Genomic DNA, 16,808 nt, shown 5'->3' on the forward strand with positions numbered 1-16,808 from the left:
TCAAAGGTGCTCCTGGGCACCATAGCCACCTGCTTTTCCAACAGGAAGTCTGTGTCCAGCAGCACCCCCAAGCTACAAACCTGCTTTTTTAGGGGGGGAGTGCAACTCATCCATAACAGGAGACACCTCAGCTCCTTGGTCAATCTTTCCTTCCACTACTAGCACCTACATTTTGTCAGGATGAAGTTCCAGCTTGTTAGCTCTTATCCCTCCCAAAACTGCCTCTCCAGGCACTAGTTCTGTCTCCCCAGCCTCCCTGGGATCTGTTGGAAGCGCAAGATAGCGATGAGTATCATTTGCTTACTGGTGACAACCCACTGCAATTATTTGACATCTCCCAGCAGCATTGTATAGTTAAAAAGCATAGGGGACAAGATAGAACCTTGCAGAACCCCCGGGGGGCCAAGGGGCCTAGCAGCAGTCCCTCAGTACCACCCTCAGAAACCTACCTTCTAGGTAGAACTGAGCCACCACAGGATGGTGCCTCCCAGTCCTAACCCCAAAAGGGCAGTCCAGGATACCATGATCAATGGTATCGAAAGCCACCAGAGGTCCAGGAGAATCAACAGAGTCACACTCTCTGTGTCCATCTCCCAGCAGAAGTCATCCACCAGGGTTACCAAAGCTGTTTCATTCCCGTAGCCAGGCCAAAAACCAGATTGGAAATTATCCAAGCTAACTAGCTAGAAGGACAAATTCCTGTGTGGCCTGTCCCAGTCTCAAGATCAGTGTGTTTGGTGATAATTTTGCCAGTTTACCTATGGAAATAAAGTATGTTTTTTTTAGTCTATTCATATGTTATGTCTCTATTTGTATCGGCACAGAAGTTGCCTGAAGAAAATGTGGACTACCGGTTTTCATCTCTTGAGGCTTTCTTTTATAGATCCCATTATGAATTCTCTTTATTCCTTTAAGAGGGTTTTTTTTTGCTTCCCCTTCCATGCTGTTCATGCAAAGTAAAGAATACAGAGACCACTAACCTCTTATGCTTGAAATATGCCCCGAATTCCAGAAGTCCCATTGTATATCAATTAGTAGAATTCTGCAGCAGTTCTTCCAAAAATAACTTCTAACTGTCTACAGGTATGCCCCTGAATGCTTACTTCAGTGCAAGTTCTACATTGCTTCAGATGTCTGGTCTTTTGGAGTGACCCTGTATGAAATACTGACCTATTGTGATACCGACTGCAGTCCAATGACGGTAAATAGCTGTGATTAGTTCAAATGAAAGATTTGGGTACTAATATATTATTAAGGGTGTCCTCCAAAGTTGGACCAGAAATAAAATATTACAACAGATGTCACCGAAGTTTTCACGTAGTAATTTTTTTTCCTTAAAACTGGCATTTGTATATTTGGAAATAAATGTATTACTTGTTCTGGCATTAGGGAAATAAAGGCTTCCTGATATGGTGAACCAGAGAGCGTTGCCTTCTCTCTCTCACCCTGCAGCAGCAGCAGATTGGGATAATCAATGGCTCCCAATTCCAGTAGCAAATAACACTGAAGAGTAGATGGGGAGGGTTGGAGACTGTTTTCTTGTTGCATTTCATGTCAGCCTTATAGCACAACTGAACTTTACCAAACGCTGTGAGAACATTAAAGGTGACCTGGTGTGTCATGACAAAGAGCTGGTGGGCAGGACTGGTTTCCTTTTCTTATGTTGCTGGGGCTTCAAGCCTGTGTGTCTTCAGTCCCTTCAGAACTGGCCTCCACTGTTCCTGGTTTCTACTTACCCTCTTGATTTATGCCTGTCCACATTGTTGTGTATCTCCCAACTTAGTTCCAGTCATCAATGTTTTGCCTCCCTCATTTTTAGAGCCATGGAGCCTGTATTGTCTCTAAAGACGCACCGGTGTTTGGTGCAATATGGCTTATCTGTGGCAGCAGTCTAAACTTTTAATGTACTTAATGTCCACTTCAGAAATCAGTCAGCTTTGCCTCACTTGGGTGTGCTTAAACTTTCTGTATGCTCATAAAGGGAAGCAGTGAATAATGTCTTTGGAGTCTGGGAGAGAGGAGGGAGTTGTCTTATTAGGCATACAGGGCACCCACTTTATTAATAGAGGGAAGACTATTCTATTTCTGCATGTCTACAGGCTAGCCTGATCTCGTCAGATCTCAGAAGCTAAGCAGGGTCAGCCCTGGTTAGTATTTGGATGGGAGACCACCAAGGAATACCAGAGTTGCTGTGCAGAGGAAGGCACTGGCAAACCACCTCTGTTATTAGTCTCTTGCCACGAAAACCCCAAAAGGGGTCGCCATAAGTTGGCTGCGTCTTGACAGCACTTTACACACACACACACACACACACACACAGTGTGTGTAGTTTCATAAAAGCCTGCGTCAAATGCATGACTTGTTTGTGTATAGTTTGGTAGTTTGATATTAGTTTTGCCATTGCTGCCTCAATACCGGTTGATGCACTTTCCCATGGAGCTTGATTCAGTTTTCCTTTAATTATGATCGCCATTGGAAGGGGAGGCAGTCAGGCAGATACTCCTGGGTATTTCAAATATACTTGGCTTTCCACAGTATTTCTTCTAACATGGGTAGGGTGGTGGTAGTGTTTGGGCATTTGGCTTTATATCCTGAGGGCATGCAGATATGCCTCATTAGGGACTACTCCTGCCCTCTTATTAGGCATGCAGGGTACCCACTTTATTAATAGAGGGAAGTATATTAACAACCATGTTTGTTCAAAATTTACAGGAATTCTTGAAGATGATTGGCCCAACTCAAGGACAGATGACAGTCACGCGGCTTGTGCGCATATTAACAGAAGGCAAACGCTTGCCATGTCCAAAAAATTGCCCAGAAGAGGTAAGAGTTTAAAACTGATTCTTTTTAAAACAAAATGATAAACACGCGATAAGAGTCTTGTTGCACCTCCCCATGGGGACGAAAAGTGGCTTTATCACACCATTCTTACCTCCTCTACTTTATCCTTGCAACAGCACCCCTGTGAGGTAGGTTGGGGAGACATTGTGATAAGGCCAAGATCACCTGTTAGGCTTCTGGTCGAGTGAGGATTTGAACCAGTGCTTCCCAAGTACTCGTCTGACATTCTAACCCTTTTACCACCTTAAAGCTTAACAAGTTTTATTTTAGTTTAAAGATGCTGATGGGCATCTAAAACCTTTAGAAATGTATGCTGGAATAAAAATCTGTTAGTCTTTAATGTGTCATAAACCTCCAGTTTGTTTTTCTGCAACAAACTACTGCTGTTCTGGAACTGTTACTTTTTTATAGGATGACATCTCCAGATTTCAATAAAAGCTGCATGTTTTTAGTGCCTTTTCAAGAATTTCATTACTTTTGGGCAATATGATCAGCAATTCTATTAAATATTATTATTGTTTTACAGTAATTTACAATAAAACTTAGGTTTCTGTAATGAAGCCTGTCCTTTCTGCTGGTCTAAACCTGATGTGAATAAAGGCTATTAGGAAATACATTTCCTTTGAGCTGTGCCCACTTGGACCTGATCTAGACCCCACAGGGCTTCAGCTATGAAAGAGATAGTAGCAGTAAGCTGGTGTGCTGTATGTATTAACACTTGGAGTGCTTCTGAGCTACCTGTACAATATTGAATTTGGAATTAATGGAACAGTTTTTCTTTTGAGGTCTCTGTCTCTCTGTGTATAAATCACAGGTTGAATAAATACTTGATAGTGCAGAATTTACTAAGTCTGTCCTTCGCTGCTGATAGCAGAGGGGAAGAGTATTCCTTTTCACACTGACTAAAGGTTTGGGTGCTTTGTTTCTTACAACAAAGTAAATGGTGTTTTTAAACTATTATTTTGCTACTTCTCCTGTGTTTCTAGGTTGGTCAACTGATGAAGAAGTGCTGGGGATATGACCCGGGTGAACGGACCACCTTTCAAAACCTGATTCAAGGATTTGAAGCACTTATAAATAAGATGTAATCCAACATTTTTGTACTGCTACCACCTAAGTGAAAGTATATATAAGACATTTTATTATTACTTGTTGTAATTTGTATTTTGGTAATACTGTGCTGAAAAGTTTTCTTTGTTTTAGAAGTTTTTCCCCTAAACAAGAAGTTCAAAAATTTTGCTAAGCACTTTGCTGCTGCAATTATCTATGCTGCTCTTAACAACTGTAATGGTTCTGCCAGTAAGGATCTGACTGGTATGAAGAAACTTCCAGCACTGGTGATGGTATCTTTTGAGCAGCATATTTTTGTTTGATACACTTGCCTTAAACCAAGGGTTTTTAATGATTTGCTTGTATACAACTTGAGTCACGTTGGACGAATAAACCCAAAGAAGCCATCATAAATCACTGTAATGTAGCTACATTTGGTGCACGTTACATTACTACTACTTTCATAGAATGCTTTCTTTCAAAGACCAAGCAGAAGCATCTGTGTGAGCTTTTAAAATTAAACTTTAAGCTGGAATGATGCATGGTTTTGTTTCTACTAAGCCTTTCTGTTGTTTCCCATCTACTTTGAAAGAAAGAACATACTGAAGTCCCGATGCCAACAGCAATATAATAATGGTCCCAAACTTAAGTCAAATTCTCCCCAGAAATTGTCATTATTTAATGTTCTAGTTCATTTACTAGGTTTTTCCTGTTTGAGTAATTGCTAGACAAGTATGCAGCAGTGGCCCCCTCCATAGTGCCCATGGAACCCCACGGTCTCTGCTGGTGGGTTTTCTGGTGCCCACATGCTGCATCTGTAAATCATTGCTTCCCCAAAGCAAGGAGCCAATCCTAGATTTCCTCCAACCTAGAAGTCATCACCTTTCGTGTCTGCAGGGATTAGGAGTTACCAATCTCAAGGTGGGACCTGGACTCCTCCCAGAATTATAACTGATCTCCATACTACAAAGATCAGTTCTGCTGGAGGAAATGGCCAGTTTGGAGGGCAGACTCTATGGCATCACCTCCCTGCTGAGCTCCCGTCTTCTCCAGGCACTGCCCTCAAATCTCCAGGAATTTCCCAAGCTGATGTTGGCAGTCCTAGCAGGGAGTCCTTGTTTATAAACAGCTGCCTTAATCATGGTGGGGGGATGCTTGGCTTGCAACCTCCCCATGTGTGGTGATTATCCTCAGTACCCCATGGCAGCTATTTGGTGGTTGGTGCTCAGTGCTGGACCAGATTGTCGATTGAAAGGTTTCTGTCTAGACACTGCACCATGTTGAAGGCCAACGATCACTCCCTTAACCTCCTCAGCAGCTGACAATACTATAGTCGTTAACATGTTTTATCATTAAATTGTGCAGTTTTGTGCTTCAATTTAGATTTTTACAGCACGAGTGTACCAGTTTGTTGATGTCATGAATTGTGAGTCAATTAAACTGTTAAGGGGAAAGGTCGATACTGAGGAAGGAACATCTTAAATGTAATGTGTGACAGTATGCTGGAATCTTATTAACAGAGCAGTGGGTTTAAACAGGATCAAAATATTTTTTCCCACTGTCAAACTTTGTCCAGCAATGGTAAAGTGCATAAGGATTTCCCTATAAGTTCTACCTGCATGGGTACAGAGGAAGAAGGTAGAAAAGGAAAACTATCCTGTAGCTAGAGAGGGGGTGGGTGTACTGTTGAGATTGGGGCAACAGCACCTATACCATTTCAACAATCGCTTTTGAAGATGGGGTTGAATCCAATACTTCCCATCCCCAGTGACTGATCTTTTTGGAGGGTGGAGAACAATTCCATGCACATATTTTCCCAGTAGGATCATAAAGTACACCTGACTGGAACATATTTTTTTAATATGGATTTAGTAGGCATTTACATGTAAAATGATGGGCGTTGTTGGTAATAATAGTTTAATTTAAATTACGTTTTCCCCTTCACCTCTACCTTAGAGTCTAATATTGTTTTGAAGAACTGGTCAGGGTTTGCAACAATTTAAAATTAAATTGGGTAAATTATAAATTCTTGAATCTTTGTCAGTTTAGAATCATCTTGCACTATTGACTCATTCTTCTATAATATGAATATCAACCATTCTACATGCACTTTGTTATTCTTTATAAAATAAAAAAAGATTTTGTCTATGGATGCTTAAGCGGCATTTATCTGTGTGCAAGTAACTGAATTATACTGATGTGCCATAGTTCAGATCAGTAGTACTACAGGATCTGGATGGTGCAGGTGGGGGTGGTGATACAGGCCCAGGGGGAATCCTTATAGAATGAGCACTGATTGTCCTTCCAAAGAAAGCATGTACCTTTGCTCACGCTGGCGCCTTGATGCCACATCTACCCTTATTCCAGACCCATGGGGCGATAGCTGACTTTCCATGTCATCTTCATGTTTATCATGTTTCAAGGCATGCATATACACAAAACTTCCCCCTCCCCTTGTTTAGACCCTACCAGCAGGAGCAACCCATGAGCTGCTCTTATTTTCTAACATTATTCAGCTATCTCCCAGCCTACACAGAAAAGAGATCCTTTACTTTTAAGTAGAAGGAGAAAAGCCCTTGAATTGCTCAAGCTGTAAGCTTCCTGCTGAAAAATATCATGTGGCATCAACACCCTTTTGCCTCCACTGCTGTCTCCAGGGAAATAGCTCTCCCCCTCCCCGAAGTGTTCTGCTGAGCATCCAGGATCAAGGTGGGCTGTCCCTGGGGGTTATTCTCTGCTCAACCTTATTTCTCTGACCTCTAGTTGCCTGTCCCATTCAGCCATAATCAACCTGCAGCAGCAAGCCCATTTCTTGCTCATGCTGTGGTACTCTTTTTATACACCTACAAATGTTTACTATCCGCATTAAATGCTCTGGGGAGACGGGCTGAAGGCCAGGTAATATTAAGCCCAGTCTCCAAATATACAGTGACTTTTCAGACTCACACCTCAAAGCCTAAGCACAGCAGTATTAAAGAAAGTCCACTTACTTGCTAAGCAAAAGTGTTGAAGTAGTTCAGCTGCTTCATGCTCCAACACTAACAATTATGCTATGGGTAAGCTCAGCCAAAGCTTAGTTTTCACTAATATGGCTTCAAAGTCTCTCAGTTATATGAAATCAGTTTATGGCCAGGAAAATACCCCCAATACTTTAGCATTAGAAGTGCCATTTCAAATATATTTTAGTTGATTCCGGACAACAGAAAAGTAACCTTTTGAGAATATCAGGTCTATTTAAGAGCTAATATATAACCTGCAGTAATTGCAATGAATCACTCCATTCCAGCTAAATAAAGATATGAACACTAGCCCTAAAGTGTAATAGAAGAGGTTGAAGATATGTCAGAGTTGCGGTGACAAAAAAATTACATTATTTGAGAGTGGGATTTGGATAACTATAAAGTAGAAAGCTAAAAAGGCTATAAGATGATGAATATGTAATTAGGCTCAATCCTGAATGCTCATATCTGATTTGAAGAGTGTAGAAATATTGCTGAGAGTCTTGTACGGAACAGGCAAAGCAGCGTAACCATAAATATTGCTGAAAATTGGCCTTTTCCCAAGAAATACTTGTCGTGCACACTTGGACTGTTACCGCTACATTTCTGCCATCAGTTATTTTGATATCAGGGAGAAGTAAATCTCCATTTTCATCAATTGTTTTATGCTGCTTTCCTTGCTTAAATGCTGGCACAACAAATGGCATTTAACACAACATTACCAGGTGTGAATGCTGTAATCCAGCATGCCAGTCCATTAAAATTTATAATGGGATACAACCACTATCTGACATGAAAAGGAAAGAGTAAACATTGATGCTTTTCAGCCAAAGATCTAACTCCTGAAAGAGTTAAAGAAAAAAGCACACCAGCATAAGTGCTTTAAGACCATAATTGCAACTTTATCAACATAGCAAGAGACATTCCCTGTTGTTTTTATTGCTTTTGGAGAGAAATTCTCAAGCCACAAAGCTACCATTTATGTATGAGCTTTAGGGAAGACCTGTCATCTAGAACACAGAAAATAGAGTGCAATGAACAGCTGGTACATCCACACCCCCACCCCAGTGCACATCTTCATTTAGAAAAACTAAATATCCTATATAGAATTTTTTTTGAATATCTACAATACATATTAAAAGTTACAGGTGAAATGGTACACAATAGTACAAACTGGCTTCAACTTCAACCAGGATTTGAACTTAATAAACACGTTTTCTTTTAAGATACAATTCTGCATAATGTACTCCGGAGCCTTGAGCATGTTGGCCAACATATTCCACTGGGCCATCTTCTGGGGAGGAACTGAGGTATGAAGAGCTGCGCTTTTCATTTCTTATCGGTGCTATCTAAGAATATAAAAGTAAAATGCATGAACTGCAAATTGTCATGACTGTTGACAGTGAGCTCCAGCTTATGCAAGCGTACTGTACAATAAATGTGTTAGTATTTAAGGTGCCAAGTGGCTCTGTTGGTCTGGTGGCAGCAGACAAACAGGACTTCCTTGCTGGAATTTATGGTTCAATAATTAAGATTTTTGCTTTTTATGAAAACACATATTATAAAACATGACTGATACTCCTAGAGATGTATACAAAACACAATCTATGGCTCTTCATGAAGTATGTTGATCCTGAACTTTTGCCATTTGCAGTAGAATGGAGCAGCATCAACTATGAAATTCTTAAGCAGTATTATGCATTTTTAGACACTTGGTGGCAGCACAAAACATTAATTGAGCAGTGCATAGATCACCTTGTGGGAAAGGGAGGCATATACCTTCCTATTTTTCACAATTATGTAGATGAAAAAAATTCAGCAGATGTATCTTATCACATCAGTGAAAAAAAATGTACTTGCCCAAAGCCTCTGATTTGCAGAATGCTTCAAAGCAGTAGGAGCCCTAATTAAAGCATTGTCATATGTAAAAGATTAAGTCTGAAGCATGTGCGTACTCTTACCTTCAGTGGGCTTTGTGGTGTAAGTGGCAAGAGACCTGGATGAAAGGATCCTTGGGCATAGTACGAAGGCATGACTTGTAAATAGGTACTGTAGTCACCATAAACTCCAATTTCAGATTCCTAAATGGGGAAAATAGCCCGTTGAAAGAAAGACAGACAGACAGACCGACCATAGGGTTTTTGCCAGCAGTCTGCCAGCCACAGATCCAAAACAAAGGCAGAGACAGATAACTGGGAGAACTGAAGGGCCAGAGCACAAACCAACAGAAACAGAAGAGCAACTAAGTTCAAAGCCTATGGAAAGGGGGGGTCTTTAAGAAGGGATGGTGTACATGGGGCACAAATATACTAATTCAGAGACAATGGAGTTAAAAACAACATGACTAATGTCAATGTGGGTCTGATGTGGCTTGAGCAAAGGTGTGGGCAACTTACCAGTTTTCTAGCTGTGTTGGACAGCATCAACTCACCCCAACACCAACAGAACCAGCTAAACTAAGCTAATGAATTTAAAACAAAAGTTTCATTTTTCCTCTTATATTGTAACTTTTTTATTATTAAAATTGCTCTTCTAAAGTGTATGCATTTTGTCAGCAAGTATTAAGCTTGCCCTCAGGCTCTGTAGAAAAGAGGGCTTAGATTACTTTGAAAGATCCTTATGCCCAGAGCAGCCAAGAGGTGCCTTTAAGCTCAGGCCTTAAAACAGGTCTGTACGTAGCTTGTGCTCAAGTGTGCTCAAGTGTTTATTTTATTTATTTATTTAAAACATGCATATGCTGACTTCTCTCCTGGACATCTTAGTATCCAAGGGAGGTAACAATAGTATAAAAACAATTTAATGCTTTTATATCTGTTGTTTAAATATTTGCTTTATCAAACACATCTTATGATAACACCAGCAGGATGTTCCCTTTGGCCAGATTTAGGCTGTCCCAAAAGCTGTCTGGAATAGACAGCGCCACCAGAAAGCCAGAAGGGTAGGAGCCTCCCTGTCCTCCTCTGGGAGGCTGTTCCATGTAAATGTTAGTTTTCAGTGTCTACTCGAAGGTGGCTCTAGCTTGACTTAACAATAGCAAGGGCTAGTAACTACAACCAACAAACAGCTCTTGCTAACAGGTAAGACTCACGGTGCACAGGAGACTTAGGAAGCTGAAAAATGCTTTTGAAAGAGCTTCAAAAGGGTGTTAATAACAACACCACTTACAACCAGTCTAACATATTGATTTCCTTTGCAAGAGCAGCCATATATTGATATCCTGGCTACATAGGTTGGATATGCACAGTAATTAAACATTTTTAAAATCCTTACCTCTGAGCCTTCAGTTTCTAATTCTCCTGCTCTAGTTTGAGCAGCATGATACGCCTGTGCATATTGCTGATACCATTGCTGGACTGCTTCCTGTTGAGGGACAAAGCAGTTTTGACCATCAACTGGTTTCAGTGATCTTACAGCACAATTCATGTGTTCACTGCTGCCAGAAGCTTTCCAAAATGTGTGTGCATGGCACTTCACATATAACCAAACCATTGTTGGATGTTACATGAGCAAGCCTTGGATACATCACACTTCATCTCTCCTCTTTCATGCACTGGTTTGATTAGTTACTTTGTTTATAGTGTAAATCATATTTGCAGTTCAGTCTTGGCCAGCAAACTACAGTTTGTGTTTCCCTTCAAACTAGAACAATCTGTGGTTTGAAGCTGGTTTGCAGTTTTCATTGGGAAGGGGATATATAACAAACCAAAGCCACACAAGCAAGCTCATCTTAATCTTGCCAGACTAGGAGACACACGTTTGGTAAGGGGATGCTTTTTTCCCAAGCCAGCAGCCTCATTTCTTGGAGCCACCAATATCTAGGATCGCAATGAAGATACATATTGAAGTCATTAAACTCAAAGAAACTACCTTGTTTATCCTATGCAATGTGAACGATTCTCAACCTAAGCATAGTCAACTTGGGTGCTTAGATAGAGGCTACAACTGCCTGCACAATTTTTACAATTGCAAGATTATAGCTAGAAATATCTTACTCATGTTGCCCAACAGCCTGATCTTATAAAACTGCTCTAGCTGAGATGAACTGTGACTTATGCGGCCATCATTGAAGTGGCAGGGAAGAGCTGCTGGCAGATGTGCAGATGGTGCTGAGCCAGAGGGCAAAGCTGGAGCGGATGCAGCAGCAGGGGAGTGGGGGCACCGCAGAAGGGTGGTGAGGGGCTGCAGGCAGCAGCAAGGTGGAGGTGGGAGGGGCAGGATGAAGATTTCCCAACCCTTAGGATTCCCTGCAGGTCCCTATTGGTTTTAATACAGTATTTAAACAATTGTACTCAATTATCCTTCATATACTTTTTGCCCGAAACCCTGTATACTTTTCAACTTTATTGCTCGTGAATATCTCTGCAGTTTACTTACAGCTTTGTGTGTAATGAGGAAGGGTGATAGTTGCTACCTTTGAGTTATACTAAAGCTCACCCCAGCTTTGATGACTTTAAAAAAATAGAATTCAATACAGGATGCTTTAATGACTTCCTAAAGCACCATCTGTTCAGGACTGTGAAGGACTTTTAAGAGAAGTGATGGTCCCAACAGAGCACACAACCACCTGCTGCCATGAAAGCACATCTGAGCCACATACCTGTGTGTAATCCCCATATTGCGGAGAACAGTTAAAGTAGTTTTCCACTGCTTGTTGTGATGGAGTTTCCTGAGCAGCTGCTGTATCCAGAAAGGTCTTTGGAAGCCCAGCGTGCTGCTTATTGCTACTGGTTTTGCTGGCAATTGCTGCTCAAAGGAAAAAAATGTAAACACTCAATTAGTTACAATTATGTAAGAATAAGAGACAGAGTTTGATGTAGAACCAGAATGATGCATGCATGGCTCAGTGGATGCCATCACTCTAGAGGACATATAAGGCAGAAGAATAAAGCCAGGCTAGGATGGCCCAGGCTAGCCTGATCTCGTTAGATCTCAGAAGCTAAGCAGGGTCAGCCCTGGTTAGTATTTGGATGGGAGACCACCAAGGAATACCAGGGTTGCTGTGCAGAGGACGGCACTGGCAAACAACCTCTGTTAGTCTCTTGCCATGAAAACCCCAAAAGGGGTCCCCATAAGTCGGCTGCGACTTGACGGCACTTTACACACACACACAGAGAATTTCAATCACCCTCATCGCCAGGAAGCTAGGACTCCCCGCATCAAGCTGCATATATGCAGCAGTCCAGGGGCAGGGCTCAGAGTCTACCTAGAGTGGGCTGACCCCAGAGGCCTTTATAGCCTCAAAAGGGGCGGAGTCAGGGAAGGGAAGAGATGGGGAAGGAGGGGCTTAGCCTTTATAAGCAGGCACAGGCTAAGGAGAGAGCTCCAGGACAGACTGAGGGAAGGCTGTCTCTGGGAGCCAATAGAGGAGAAAAGGGACTGTCAAAACAGGGCAACCCCTCTCCCTTATCTGAGGCCAAGGAAGCCAAGCCTGAGGTGGTGTCCAGGGGCTCCACGGGTGTGCCACCAGCAGGGGGCACCCTGGAAATTCATTTACAACATGAATGTGGGGACAGAAGGGCATTTGAAGAGAAAAACTGACAGGTGAGAGGAAGGAAGTGCTTAATCTTTCCTACACCCACTGATCTTTCCTTTCAGACTCCCCTTGTTTCTTCTTCAAGCGGGTATGCTTCTGGTCTTAAAGCTGGGCTGGTGAAAAATGTGTTAAGGTGGCTGAAGGGAGCACTTTTCATGAACAAATGAGCGAAATAGGGAATGGTTAAGTACCCTTCCACTCCAGATTTTCTCAGTAAATTTCCCCTGTATTTGTGTTAAAGGGAAACTTAAGTTGGAAAACTCCTGTTTAGGTTTTATAATGTGCAGTTCTCCCCATTGCGTTTCCCTGGAGTTACAAAGGTGGCCTGCTCCAAGTATAACATATGCAATGCAGAATGTCAAAGAATAACACCCTTGTATAAAAGTTTGCATTAAACAGTTTATATGTTCAAACAGTTCAGACAGGCAAATGCAGCCCATTAAGCATTATGGATAAGGATTTGGGGGATGTTTATTCCACAGTGAAAAACTGATCTCTCTCAAAACTAAATCAAGGATTATTATTTACATCAGTTTTTGGTCAAACAATCTCTAGGAGAATAGGGTCCCTGTGTTCTGTTGCACAAACTGGAATAGGGCGGGGTGGTGGAGGAGCTGCTGTCAAGTTGAGTTGACTTATGGTGACCCATAGGGTTTTCAAGGCAAGAGATGTTCAGTGGTCGTTTGCTGCCTCTGCGAAGCAACCCTGGACTCCCTTGGTAGTCTCGCATCCAAATACTAACCAAGGCTGACCCTGCTTAGCTTCTGAGATATGATGAGATCAGGCTAGCCTGGGTTAAATAAATGTCTCATATTAACTAGCAAAAGGAATCCATCTCAGATATTATGAGTTGGATGCAGAGTTTGATTTTCATTAACACACCTGTCAGCACAATGTAACTTTTCTATTTCCCATACCCCTCTGAGCCCTCCAAATGCTCCTATCTACCAGAAGCAGCATTTTGAGGAACTCAGTCAGCTGCAGTGGGAGGGGAGAAGCAAAAAAGTTCCATTCCATTAATGGAAGTGCCTTTTGCTAATGGAAATTTTAATCTGGATCCAACCCTACTTTTAAACTATGCTTAGTATGTTACATTAGGCTCCATCAGAGCTGGGACAGAGCCTACGGCTGTAATGCTCTGCAGCATTCCCTTTTATAGATTCTGCCCCAGGAAGAGCCTCAGAATAGGGTGTGGGGGGTTCTTTCATCCTGATCCCCACCCTCTCCTGCCAGTTGGCTCTTCTGTGGATTCTTGGGATTAGTCTGGACCTCCCTCCTTGGCCTTACCCCAGGCCAGCCTAATAAAGGATTGTCTGGGGGTGGGCTGACTCTAGACTCCCCCAATCCCCTCTCTTCAGGGGTGGGCCCCACAGTGAGTGAAGGAAATCTGAGCCAATGGCCTCCCTGGCTGGGCCCGCCCATCTCCTGCCCTCCCCTGAGGTTTTAACAGGCTACTCCATTAGCCTGCACAGGCCCCAGCTGCTGCCAGCCTCCTTCTCTGGCCTGTTACCAGGTGCAGTCGGCTGCCCGTGCTCCACCTCCCTTCTGAGGCATGCGCTGGGACTGCCAGGCTCTGAGGCTGGTGCATTGCCAGGAATGGCCTTGCCCTTGCTCCCTTCCCCACAGCCTCTGGTTGGCCTGCCTGCCTGAGCATTGCCTGGGCAAGCCCGTCCCCCACCAGCATCTCCTCTGAAGCAGGTGAGTGCGGGCCCCCTGGACATATTAACATTATTTTTATTGAAATTTCTTTTTTTTAATTTTATTAATATGCAATACTATTGTCAGTATTTGGAAGTGTGCCAATTACTTTCCACACTCGCCTCTAAAGCAATCCCACAAGCTCTTTAAATAAGCATCTGTTTGCATGCTGCTCACCTGAAAGACACACAGAAGGCAGCACACTTGCCAAGTTCAAGTAGGGATTAGTACTAAGATGGATTTCTTTGGGGGGATCTCCCAGCAGAGAGGTCTGCTTTTTTGAGGAACTCTGTAAAAAAAAATTATAAGTAAAAACAAAACAAATAAATACTTTTCAGTCTACAACTAGAACAGAGGTGCAAAATCTATGTAATATTGATGCCCATACTGCAGGCCAAAGGACATCAGAAATTCTTCTCATATCCATTGAAATGAAACATTTGATTACAGATTTTCACTTTTCTAGCTGAACCATCTCTGTGCTTAGAAGCAACAGAGTAATTGCCCCTCCAGGCAGAGCACGCACACACACACATACAAAAGGAAGAGTGATAGAATACCAATCCAAACCCTAATTTTTGTTGAGATCTCTTTGAGCTCAACAAATGGTCAAAGAAGTATGGAAGTTGAAGAAATACAGGCTTGTTTGAATCACTGGCTGATCTGGTGGTATCACTGAATGCTCATAATATTCTAAGGGCCTAATTTATAAGGACCTAATAATACCTAGGACCTAAATTATAAGTACAACAGCCAAGAGAAAGTAAGGTGTGATTTTGGTTCTTGTAGGTTATCCGGGCTGTGTAACCGTGGTCCTGGAATTTTCTTTCCTGACTTTTCGCCAGCAGCTATGCCAGGCATCTTCAGAGTAGTAACACTGAAGGACAGTGTCTCTCAGTGTCAAGTGTGTAGGAAGAGTCAGAGAGGGGTTGGGTTTGAGCTGAGTACTGTCCTGCAGACGTAATGTGCTAATCATTGTCCTGTAAGTATCAAGATAATGTACTAATGAGAGTGTTAATATGGAAGCATTGTATCCTGAAATGATCTGGTAATGTGTGAAATCCAAAGCTAATCTGCATGGCTATTGTTGACTGTAGCCTTTGTTAGTCTGGAGGTTTTTCAGGGCAGGAAGCCAAGCCTTATTCATTCTTAAACTCTCTTCTTTTCTGTTAAAGTTGTGCTGATGTTTATGAATTTCAATGGCTTCTCTGTGCAATCTGACAAAATAGTTGGTAGAATTGTCCAATCTTTCAGTGTCTTGGAATAAGACCCTGTGTCCTGTTTGTGTCAGTCCATGTTCTCTCTGACTCTTCCTACACACTTGACACTGAGAGACACTGTCCTTCAGTGTTACTACTCTGATGATGCCTGCCACAGCTGCTGGTGAAACGTCAGGAAAGAAAATTCCAGGACCACGGTTACACAGCCCGGATAACCTACAAGAACCAATGGACTCTGACCGTGAAAGCCTTCAACAATATATTAAGGTGTGATTGTTTAGGTAAGAAACAGAACATCACTACTGCAATGGTAATAATGGTTAGGCTAAATGTATGGAAGGGAGGGGAGAGAATGAGGAATGGGTACTAAGAAGCCATTACAAACAAAAGAAGTCTCTGAATTTTCAGGGGTCTCCACTTGTATATGCTTTAAACTGGAGAGAAAAAAGTGATTCTTTCTCACATTCAGAATAGTTTCTTGAAAAGGAAGACAAAAGCAGATTCAAAGGCTTGAAGGTCACATTTGTATCATCACCGAAACCAGTGAGAAGTATATTACACCTAGGGATATTCTTCACAGAGATTTGCTGCTGTTTCGATGCTGATTTGCGTCGGAGGCAAATTTTGGTTATTCACTGCAGATCCGTGTTTTCCCCCACTGAGCAAAATAAGCCGGGTTAAAAGAGAGGCAATCCAAACCACTTCTGAGCCGTACTTTCCAGTAGAAGAGCGTTTTTTTGCTCGGATGCCCGTGAAAAATGTTTGCTTCGTTTCCCGGGACGTCTCTTTTCTCCTCCCCCAAGAACGGTGATTGGCTGGGGGAGTTGCCACTCTAACAGCATTGCACCGGCAGGAGGGAGACCCAAAGCAGACTGGCTGCCCCTCTTCAGAAGGGTGATGGGAGTTTTGGCTTGGATTTGCCGCTCTCAGGATGCCCCCCCAACACACACATAGGATCGCACCGGCTGGAGGGAGACCCAGAGCAGACTGGCTGCCCCTCTTCAGAAGGGTGATGGGGGTTTTGGCTTGGATTTGCCGCTCTCAGGATACCCCACCCCCAACACACGCACACACACACACACACAGGATCGCACCGGCTGGAGGGAGACCCAGAGCAGACTGGCTGCCTCTCTTCAGAAGGGTGATGGGAGTTGTGGCTTGGATTTGCCGCTCTCAGGATGCCCCCCCCCCAACACACACACACACACACATAGGATCGCACCGGCTGGAGGGAGACCCAGAGCAGACTGGCTGCCTCTCTTCAGAAGGGTGACGGGAGTTTTGGCTTGGATTTTGCTGCTCTCAGGATACCCCCCCCCCAAACACACACACACAGGATCATGGGAAGAGTGGGCGGGATTAGGCGGATTTGGAGCGGTGAGTCATGAGCGGCAGCAGACGTAAGCAGCGCAGAGAAGTGCGCTGTTTCTCCCGTGAAAAATTGAAAATGCCTCGGGATGGGGGGGA

At 42.9% G+C, this 16,808-nt stretch overlaps 2 protein-coding genes across 2 annotated transcripts in view; one reads left to right on the forward strand and one right to left on the reverse strand.

Moving 5' to 3' along the window:
- Positions 1-3,984, forward strand: part of JAK1 (Janus kinase 1) — a 40,198-nt gene extending 36,214 nt beyond the window's left edge. Inside the window, exons 22-24 of the mRNA XM_056845458.1 lie at positions 1,084-1,201; positions 2,713-2,823; positions 3,828-3,984. Coding sequence (XP_056701436.1) covers positions 1,084-1,201; positions 2,713-2,823; positions 3,828-3,929 — 331 coding nt within the window. The 3' untranslated portion in view covers positions 3,930-3,984. The remainder of the gene's footprint in view (positions 1-1,083; positions 1,202-2,712; positions 2,824-3,827) is intronic.
- Positions 3,985-8,006: 4,022 nt separating this feature from the next.
- RAVER2 (ribonucleoprotein, PTB binding 2) overlaps positions 8,007-16,808 on the reverse strand; it is a 43,898-nt gene continuing 35,096 nt past the window's right edge. The window contains exons 10-14 of the mRNA XM_056845461.1: positions 14,299-14,410; positions 11,488-11,633; positions 10,161-10,250; positions 8,852-8,971; positions 8,007-8,239 (exon numbers count right to left, since the gene is read on the reverse strand). Coding sequence (XP_056701439.1) covers positions 8,093-8,239; positions 8,852-8,971; positions 10,161-10,250; positions 11,488-11,633; positions 14,299-14,410 — 615 coding nt within the window. The 3' untranslated portion in view covers positions 8,007-8,092. The remainder of the gene's footprint in view (positions 8,240-8,851; positions 8,972-10,160; positions 10,251-11,487; positions 11,634-14,298; positions 14,411-16,808) is intronic.

Source organism: Euleptes europaea, chromosome 2 (assembly GCF_029931775.1).
Source record: "Euleptes europaea isolate rEulEur1 chromosome 2, rEulEur1.hap1, whole genome shotgun sequence".
NCBI lineage: Eukaryota > Metazoa > Chordata > Lepidosauria > Squamata > Sphaerodactylidae > Euleptes > Euleptes europaea.